Here is a 10,714-nt window from a genome sequence, read left to right on the forward strand (position 1 = left end):
GTTGCAATCACATTTATACATCACTCTGTTTTTGCGCTTCTTCACTCCCACTTTTCATCCTCTATCACAAATCCTACCAACTTCCAAAACCTCTCTCCAGGGCCATCTTTCTCTTCCTCATCTTCTCCAAATCCATGCACACATTTTCCAATTTGGAGCACACCAACACAATCTCATAGCTACGCGTCTGATTGGCCACTACATATCTCAAATCGATCTCTGTGTCTTTCACCAACTGCATAATCCAAACAACTTCCCTTTCAATGATATCATCAGATTCCTCGCCCAAAAGGCTTACTTTCTTTTCGGCGCTCACTTTTGCCCAAAGATGCAAATTTTATTGAATTCATACTCACATTCAGAAAATGGGTTGGTTGCCGTGTATGCCAAAAAATTCTTGACAAAAGTGTAGTTATCTGTTGGATTTCTTTGATCACTGGTTATGCTCAGTCGGGTCAGAGTGAGGTTTTGCATGTGATGATTAGGCAGAATGCGTCCTTAAAATGATACTATGGTCAGTGTTTTATCAGCTTGTTCTATCCTTATGATACCAAAAGAAATTGAGAAATGGATTTATGTTCTATCGTAACAGATTGATGATGGCATGAGTGCTAGAGAAACTTGGCATGATTCAGTTAATACGGTTTTATTCTTTTTGTTTGATAAGTGGGGGAATGTTGAGAAGGGTAGAGACAAGTTTGAGAAAATTTCTGCAGTAGGAAATTGAGGTGTGGTTCCTTGGAATGCTATGATAAGTGCATATCTTCAAAATGGTTGCCCTTCTGAGGTTTAAATCTTTTCCACGCTATGGTAGAAGAACTAAAAGCTAGACCTAACCATATTAATAGATAGTAGTAATAATAATAACAATAAATCGCACTCAAACATTTGAAAGTACTATTTAAAAATAGTAATAATAATAATAACAACAATAACAATATGATTTTATTCATAATATGCTTCTTTGAATGTACAAGACAACAGGCAACCATCTAGTTTTCCCGTCAATTACATATAGATACAGAGAAACTAATCATTACTTCAAATGATCAAAAAAGAAAAGAATGCTACACATTACAAAACACATAGCCCCCCTGGTTATGAGGGAGAGAGTAAGGGCAAAGGCAAATAATGAGGAAACTGCATGCAGGTCATGGTCTATCATACACAAATTTTGTTCTGGGATCCGCAATGACACCCTTCCCTCCATTCACTTCTAAGTCATGCCTGCGCGAATAGAAGTATACAACAAATTAGTAAGCTCACCTACTAGTGCGGCGATACCTTATTATCAAAAGGAATCCCTAATATGCTGGCATTGTTCCCACTCCAAATATGTTAGAAGCTATAAATTGAAAGCAAAGCATTGTACAACATAGTATTAGAAAAAAATGTTGATGGTGAAAACAAAGACTCAACTGAAACACAAAATCAGGGATGGTCAACTGTTCACGAGGTACATATCTAAAGAGCTGCAGAAGTCGATCAACATATACTACTTTCTTCCAAACCTGAAAATTAATTTTTAATATTATTTAATATATGTGAATTTGATATCCTTAAATATATTCAGATTTCACTACATACCACATTGTCCACAAACATTTGAAGTCCAAGTACTGCTGCTTTTAGTCCAAAAGTTGGATGAAGCACATATATTGCCTACACATATCAGATTGAGAATACAAAACAAAGATTGTAAAAGTTCAATGCATGATTCGGGCAGTAGAGATAGTCATAGTTGTACCAATCCTTGAAAAAATAAAATAAATAAATAAATAGTACATACATGCAAATTGCGCTGATGCTTCCGACCAAGTATTTGTTGCAATCTTTTCATCCAACCCAGGTCCGGCTGCCTAATACAAAAAAGGATGAGAAAGGTAAAACTAAACTGTCAACAAACAAACATCATGGGATTTCCCACAAACCAGGAGCAGCTAATAAACACACATAGTATACACAGTTCACAAAGCAACTTGCTCTTCAAAATGTGATTCTCTTCCAAAGTCGTCCTTTACCTCTTTCTTTCATTCAAGCATGCTTCATTTCAGTTGCACAACTTCAATTCATTTTAACACTATCCAAAAAAGGTCTCCTTGCCTATATTTAGTGTAGCCTTATAAAAGTAAACAAGAATATATGCCCTTTGCAAAAAATGCATTTAATAGCTAAGCCGTCCTCAACAAAGTAGCATAAAGTTGCATTGAATCAAAACAAAGGGTCGTCAAATATAATATTGGGCTTTGTATTACGTCTTTTTTTGATGAGTCAGCTTTGTATAGTCATTGTAAAATAAACAAAGGTACATAACTACATAAAGTTAAGTGATTACATGATACCATGCCACCCATGGCCTAAGCCAATGGCCAGATAGATTTTTCTAGGAACTGTGCAAAGTACTACAGTAACAGTAAAAGTTTGGAAACCAACATATTATTACAACAAAATGTTCAACAAATATTCCATGTCTTGACTATTGAATTTCTTGTTCCCTTCTCTAATTATATTAAAGCAGAGGAGATCACCAAAACTTAGGCTATTGAACAATTTTAATTCATTTGACATAGTGATCACATCGTTCAAACAAAATAACAAGCTTGCAAAGGAAAAAAGCCATCTCCGCTTGCACATTCAAATGTTTTCCAAAGGAGACAATCCTCGGCATATTGCAAAATGCAAAAATATTATATTTTATGAAAAACCAGACCAATCAATACATCCAAGAATTTAAATATTTAACTTACATCTGCAGAGATGCAGCGGAGTGGAAGTAGACAATAGTATAAGGTTTCTGTATTAAAGCCTCGAACTCCTAAAGTTCAACACGAACAAAAAAAAGCTCAGAAATTATAAACATAAGCTTGCAACAGTAAAAGATGTCCCAGCTTAAGTGCATAACTGAATTACCTTTACCACATATAACACAAATCGTTCCAGATCAAGACACCTGAGCAAAAAGTGAGCCCCCACAACAACCATTACGGGATGACCATCACTGTCCACACCTCCACGATAGCTGGAAAATGTAACGATCTCAGTCACTAAATGCAAAGACGAATAAAAGAAATCACTTCTGGTTTGCCCCTGACCTTGAATGGGGCAACCTGTTCTACATTTTTTCCCCAGGGAAAAAAAAGCAAAGATCAATTTGAACACATGCATGAAGCATTCACTTTGATTGGCTAAGGAAAGAAAGAATAAGTGAAGTTTTACATAGAACAAAACTTCATTATTCATTTAATGATGGTTGATGTCTGATAGGAAATATTTTTTTGTCATAAGTCAGATATCCCAAAAGCTTAAGCTGTTGAGTCGAAATACATGGATGGTTTTTTACTTTTGTATTTGAAGCAATCCACATGCAAGAGCCCATTGGGGCATCAAGCATTGACAATGCATTGGCTAACTCCACCTTGTAATGGAAGTTAAATTTTATTTAGAAGAACGAAGACATAAATGGTTAAAACTGATTTATTAGAACTCAGAGTAGTGCAAAACAGATGATGAAATAAATGGATACTCACACAATTTTCATTTCTGCAATTTCAGAAAGATTTAAAGAGTTTGCTTTTGATAGGTATCTAGAGTGAAGAGAATATTCTTCGGCAGCAGACAATGGAGGCCCCTCAATGTCGCCATATCCAAGTAATTTACCACAATTAAAGCCTCTTTGTGCTTCAGCAGTTTTCTCCCACTGCTCCAGACGCCTTTGATCAGGGTCTTTAATCAGGGACATGAAGGCAGGATCCAAAAATGAATCTAAATTTGATGAATTCCTATAACACATGGATCAGGATTTTTTTACCAGAAGTAAGATTAAAAAATGTGCAATGTTCTATTTAGTTAAATACAACAAAAACACTCCAGTGCATACAACTAAATTGCAAGCAAATGAATCTTAATATGCTCAGACGCATGGTTTGTAAACTTGTAATAGAAAATGTTAAATTTATTATCTGGGCAAGTAAACCAACATTTATACATGCTTGGATTGATTATGCATCCTGACTCTCTGGACTCCTAGTACATATTTACACAATGAAACATGCTGAGAAATAAAATAAAATAAATAAAAAATTTGAAAAAAGATTACTGACTTTCGAACCAGGCCAATATCGCTGACAGGAATATCAACTGCAGCATCAGGTGATCTTGAAACAATCTTTTTAGGTAAAGGCTTTATTCTGATTTTACGCTCATCTATGATGGTCTCACCATTTTCATCCCCCACATCTGCAGGAAGTTTTGACAAAGCAACTTGCTCCTCATGTTTATCCCGGGGAAAGTAAAGTGGAAGCAACCTGTATGAAACAATAGGCAAGGTAAAAGTAAATAACACATAGTCCAAAGGCCATGTTGAAAAGAAAATCAACCAAACTTCCATAACTATAAGAAAGTTTGTGTCAAGAAGAAAATTGCAGATATCAAAGAAAGGGAAAAAATGCTGAAAATACCTTTTATATATTTCAGTATCAGTTGTGCTAGTAGTGCAAAATACGACAGCCGTTACGTTATTTTTCTGCTTTTCAAGAAACCGTCGCACAGTTCCTGAATAAAATACATCAAAAGGAAGGGAAAACAAAAGAAAATTAGCCTAAGAGTAACATGTCATCCATCAACCATCTGGAAGTAATTAACAGGAATCAAATATATACTATTTACATTCCATAGGGACATGATAATAACTTGAAGTCTTCAGGGTTCGTACATTATGGTAGAATGACTTATGAACGGAAAAAATAATAGAAATATGATGCATCCATGAATTATGTTTTCTTAGTCTGGCTCCACCTGTCATCCCCATGATTGTTAATCTAAACACCACTTAGTATTCGTAACATAGGAAATCAATTAAAACAAATCGTGAGGAATTGACTGACAACTTAAAGAGAGAGCACAATTTATGATTTTATTTCCCACTCTCTCCTTCCCTCCAAAATTTGTTTTTCTTTATTATCAAGTCAGCAACTCATTTTTCTGATATTTGGCATTAATGCCTAATATTTTATGCATGGTTGGAACTTAATGGAAGAGCAATAATGATCACCATAAATTCAATTTCCATGAGATTGGAAGAGTTAACCTAACTAATGTATCAGGTCAAAATATGACAAGAAACAAATTGAAAAAGTAAAATCATGTGAAAAAGAAAATCTCACTTATAGCTACATGAGCAGCAGGTTCTCGGGGATAATTCTTTGCCTCCGTATAAATACAACCCATAGCAATGCTACATCAATATATGGAAGATGAGTAAGTTGTGCATCTTTAGAAATACTTCGGATTCCCAAAAGCAATAAATGTGGCAAGGAAATAAATAAATTATATAACAATTTGGGGTGACAGAACCTTCGAAGTCCACTGTCGACTAGAAGCTCCAGGCAAGAACGGTAGCAATGACTTAAAGCATTCTCTGCAGCAGTATGGTACTTTACAGCATATTTGGGGCCAACAGTGTGGATAATTCTCCTGCAGGAAATTTATTAATGTAAAGATCATGGTATATTTCAGCAACAAAATATAGAAATGTAGAATGCAACAACATAGTTTGTGCAGCGTGACGTATTATTAAACATCTCAAGTCCAAACCACAGGAAAAGAAAAAGCACGCAGTTTAACATTTACAGGTGACATAAAAATCCCATGCCCAACCACCATTCGGCAAAGACAAAGAAGGTATCGGAGAGCTCATTTCAATCCATGCAACAACACATACTTAAATACATTCAGAATGTCTGTTCCACCAACATGAGAAAAAACTGTAAACCGTGATTAATTGTAGAACTGATCTACGAATAAAACAAAGAACATTGCTTGTTCTGCTTGAAAAAGTAAATTAAAGGAGGTCAACAATCAAACCTGGCAGGAAGGTCATATGCATTGGTAACTTTAGCCATCCCTGTTCGACATCCACCCTGTTAACACTAAAGATGCATTAGTTCGTATTCTAGAGCATCATATCCAGAAAGTTTATGACATAGTGAACCACAAATAATAATAATAAAAAAAAGAAAAAACTGGTAAAAGAATAAATAATAAATTCGAATCTTATGTCCCAAGCACACATGCTATCAACATCCACGGAGCACATAATACAATTTTGCTAAATAATTAACTATACCAGAGTCGCACATTCTTCTGCAAGACCAGGTCCAGCTGCATCATGCAATCCAGGGCTGCTGTGTGCTTCATCCATATTCTGTCAACCATAAAAAATGACTTAAAAAACCAGATAGAGAATAAGATATTACTACCCTCGTTTTTTTTCTTCCGGAGTTCAGTCCTAACATGCTATAGCATCATTATATTAGGAATAAAGATATATCCTACAAGTAATAAGTATTAAATCAAAAGATGGGTGAGTTCAATATCTTGAGAACAGAAATGCATTCAACACCTTTTGGATTTGGAAATTAGGAGAACATTAGGAAGATGGATAAGTACTTGGGAGGATATAGAATCAATCTCATATCGTGCAGTCAAAAAATAAGATGCAGCATATAAATTTCAAATTAAAAAAATATTGATAGGTCTCATGACAAGTGTCAATAAATTTTGCAATATAGCTTGATTCCCAGTTGCAAGTGATTTTGTTCCTTGATATTTGGACCAAAATGGCTCAATGTTGTTTGATTGAATCAGCAAAACATCATTGCAAACCTAAAACGTTGTTGCTTTTAAATATCGAAAAACATATTTGCATTTCAACATAGACTTTTAGAATTACACAAAAAGTGCCTCCAAAAAATACTATCAACCAGAGTCTTTTCCTACTAGGTAGGGGATCAGGTACATAGACCAAACATTACGTTCTATGATGCGTTAAATCCTCAACAAGTCCTTTAAGATGTCAGTCATTTATAATGGATGGTTCACTAAGCTACCATTTGATTTTCCCATAAAAACAAAGGACCGGAAAGCACAAAAATAATGGTCCTAAATTTGATTTAAAAACTAGTCATGAGATAATACCAAACAAATGATGACTGACTGGAAAAAGTTCCAAAACAGTCGCTCATAGAAAAGCAGGGGACAACTTTCATCTTGTGGATGTGGACAACAATTCAAACATCAAAATTACCCCATTCCTTCTACCTCCTAATTCGCTCCACCCACCATAGTAATAATAAGAACATTGTCACTTATTGCATTGGCACACAATTCTTTCTGCTCTAAAGCTTTCGAGACGATTTCTATTCGTACCATATTTTACCTCCTCTCAATCTTCTCTCAGGGCATATTGCTTCCATTGTTGACCTGCCTGATATAAATGATTCTCTGAAATACGAGTCTCTTCTCTTAATCTCTGCCCAATTACATTTTCTCATAGTTCCATAACTACGGCTTTTAAACTTAATCTCTCTATAGTTAGCACAGTCAATAATATATCCTTTGTTCTTACAATCGACTGAAATACTTTCCTCCTTTCATCTCAAATTCTCTTCAACCCAATTCACTTCTTAAACAAATTTTTATATTCAAGTTATAAAACCATTGGAGAATTCTAAACCGTTCAATAAAATTGTTTGTTATCTTCGTTTGTTTCTACGAATTTTACAATTCTGTTCTCTACATTCCTACATCCTAACGATCAATAAAAGAAAACTTAACCAACAAACTAAACAAAAAACGCAAAATAACACGCACCTCATTCGTCGAGTTTACAACAGCATCCACCTCAAGATTCCACGGATTCCCTCGCCACAAATAAATTCTCGAATTAATTTCATGATCAACAGGAAACCTAGACACGGACGTACTTCCATCTGCTCCTGACGCGGACGCTAAAGGATCAGGAAAATACGAACCAGACAGCAGAGAATCTCCAATTTCATAACCTAACGACTGATCAGTATCATTCCATCGCGGAACTTGATCTAATGTCACAACAGAGTCACCAGTGTCATCAGTAGGCAATCCACCGCGAGCTGAAACAGCTACAGGCCTATGCATTCCAGTGATTCTCCAATTAAACAGCACTACTCCACTTGTTCAACCTTCTTCAATTACTATGCTACATGAATTATCAATAATCTAGTATTAAATTTTCATAAGATAAGCTACAATTACTACTTATACTAATAATTATAAAAATGATCAAAGAGAATAAGATATTGAATTAACATATAATAAAAAACAAACACTTCAGGTTTAAGCATATAAATCAGAAATTAGATTCCAGATTAATAAAAAGAGACATATAGTTTGAAATTCACGATGTGTAATTACGAATAAAAAGAATAACTAATTAGTTTAAAAAAAACTATAAGATGTGTGAGATAAGAGAATAAAGAAGAAGAAGAACCTGAAATTGAAATATGAAAAATGCGATAATTGAGATTGGTTTTGCTGAGACGGTAAGCTTGCAAATGTAGAGTTTGTATTATTGAGTTTTTTGATTTTTTATTTATTTTGAGGAAGAATTTGTTATTATTATTTTTTATTAAAAAAAAGGAGGGTGCTGTTTTATTATTATGCGGTGAGGTAAATTGAATCAAGTTGAACTGGTGGAATCGCAATTGGAATTTAGAAGAAACAAAAAAAATAAAATCATAAGCTGTAAATTTCAATTTTTTTTATGTAAATAAAGTTTTTTCAATAGTGGTCAATGATTAAAAATATAACTCTTGTAATAATTTTATGAGAATGAAAACTATATAATTAATCGAATGAGACAATGAAATGTCTCTAACATCATCCAACATAATATAAAAGACAAGTTGCATGTACAACAAGAAGAAAAACAAGTTGCATCTATCTATAAAAACTAAGACTAATTTAAAGCAAGTTGCATGAGTTAGTCATACTTTTAATCTTTAAAAGCAAGTTATAATAAATAGACATCTCTAATCTTTAAAAAAAAAAAAAAAAGACAACTCTAATATATTGAATTTCTCTTTTAAAAAAAGAAAAAAAACAAACACTTTTAAATTTCATACACTCATTCAACATCTTATTTTCTTTCTATCTTCTTTTTATTCGTTCATTAAATTATCACATGATTATCTTTTTGTCTTTATTTCAATGTGTATACACTTACATAGAATATACATAAAGTTTTCCTACTTTTTATGGTGTACTAAAGAGAGATATCCGAAAACTATTCGCACTCATTTATTAGGTATCTGATCAAGCTCATTGTTTCAACTAAACAAACATAGTTTGACTAATTGAACGAGGTGCGTCTAAATTTTGCGAACTCAACAATAACAATTTGAGATTTATCTCATCCGACTTATCGTAAGCTTTTTGAAAATCAGAAAACGATCTTGGAGTATTTTATTCTAAAATTCAAATTTCAAAGTGCAAAAAATTAGCCACACTCATTTTAGCCATGATTCAACCGTGACTAACTGCTTTTTTTATTTTATTTTAAATATTTATCAATTCGCATTATGGAATCCAAATATAACAAGTACTTTAGATCTTAGGACCTAAACATCCCATTTACATGCTTCGAACTCCTCTTGTACAAAAAATTGATGAAAAAAACGTGAAATTTAATTTTGGCACGACATGTTTAAAAATGTAAAAGGAGTGTTCGGATCATGAAAATCCGAAGGTCTAATAATACTTGTTTTATGTTTGGATTTTGGAATATGAACACATAAAAATCTTGAAAAATAGTCGTGTTTCAACTGTGGCTAAAAATGACCGTGGGCATTTTTTCTCTTTATATATAGATGAAAAACTCATTTCGAATTTTAGAATTCAAAAATTTGAAGACATTTTTGAATTTTTCAAGGACGCTTGAGAAGCATAAAGAGTGGGATAAGAAATTCTTGAATAATTCACAAATAAAATGTTGGCCAACTTCTGAGCCAATGAAAAAACCAAGGCCAAAAACCTTGTTTATATTATAGTCTTATGTAAAAATATGTAAAACTTCATTTACAATTGAGAGTATTAAACTTATATTTTTCATATAAAAACATATATTAATTTTTTCAGTACTAAGAAAATAAATTTATATTTATATAAAAATTAAAGGTCTTGTTAAAGAGTGTCCATGAGGTACTCTTTAAGCATTTTAAATTAAGTAATTATTCCATAAAAGTGTCAGTTTTCAATTTTCAATGTACTTTATTGCACAAACTTTCACAAAAAGTTATCATTTAAAGTCTTTAACTAGTGCCCCGAGAGCACTAGTTAACATTTCCCAAAAATTAATCCCCAAATTGAGTTGTGGAAAAAAATAATCAAAAACTTGTGAAAACAAACACAAAATGTTAACTAAAGTGCTAACTAACGATGAAGTTGACTCAATTGATAAGAAGTTGATTCATATTCTACAAATGTGCAAGTTTAACTTTCTTTGTCTCTACACTACTAGAAAAAGCAAAATTAACGAGGGAAATTAGTGACGGAAAAAATAAAATTCCTCACAAATTTCTTGGTCGCAAAATTTAGTGACGGAATTAGAGAGGGATTTTACGTTTTCCCTCACTAAATTTCCCTCACTAAATTTAATTTTTTTAGTAGTGCTACGAGAACATCTTTAATATATGATTTGTTAGCATATATATCAACTTTTGATGAGCTTGAGAGTTCAACTGAGTTAAACTTTTGCTAACGGAAAAACTAATGTGCTAAAGTAATTTGATTAAATGACTTCAACTAAATTTGGCCACGGCGAAACTGATTATTTATTTGTTAAAAGTTTTGAGACCTTGAATTATAAAACACGACTTCAACTTACAAGCAAGATGAA

General features: G+C 33.1%; 1 protein-coding gene across 3 annotated transcripts; it reads right to left on the reverse strand.

The window, feature by feature from the left end:
• Positions 1-917: 917 nt before the first annotated feature.
• On the reverse strand, positions 918-8,459 carry LOC25492980 (protein GDAP2 homolog). 3 transcript variants are annotated; one of them, XM_013601326.3, is made up of 15 exons: positions 8,309-8,459; positions 7,651-8,017; positions 6,125-6,202; positions 5,863-5,918; positions 5,353-5,472; positions 5,163-5,233; positions 4,458-4,551; positions 4,101-4,304; positions 3,528-3,779; positions 2,911-3,019; positions 2,748-2,815; positions 1,790-1,859; positions 1,588-1,662; positions 1,420-1,511; positions 918-1,227 (listed from the first exon to the last, which is right to left on the reverse strand). In XM_013601326.3, the coding sequence occupies exons 2-15, from the start codon at positions 7,954-7,956 to the stop codon at positions 1,152-1,154; spliced, it is 1,671 nt and encodes a 556-aa protein (XP_013456780.1). In that variant the 5' UTR covers positions 7,957-8,017; positions 8,309-8,459; the 3' UTR covers positions 918-1,151. The 3 variants fall into 3 exon arrangements, 2 of the variants coding, with proteins under 2 accessions (XP_013456780.1, XP_024638002.1); XM_024782234.2 differs by having other exon boundaries at positions 7,651-8,012; positions 8,309-8,431; XR_005645645.1 differs by lacking the exon at positions 918-1,227 and having other exon boundaries at positions 1,444-1,511; positions 1,790-1,855.
• Between the last annotated feature and the right edge of the window lie 2,255 nt (positions 8,460-10,714).

This window comes from Medicago truncatula, chromosome 4 (genome assembly GCF_003473485.1).
Source record: "Medicago truncatula cultivar Jemalong A17 chromosome 4, MtrunA17r5.0-ANR, whole genome shotgun sequence".
Lineage (NCBI taxonomy): Eukaryota > Viridiplantae > Streptophyta > Magnoliopsida > Fabales > Fabaceae > Medicago > Medicago truncatula.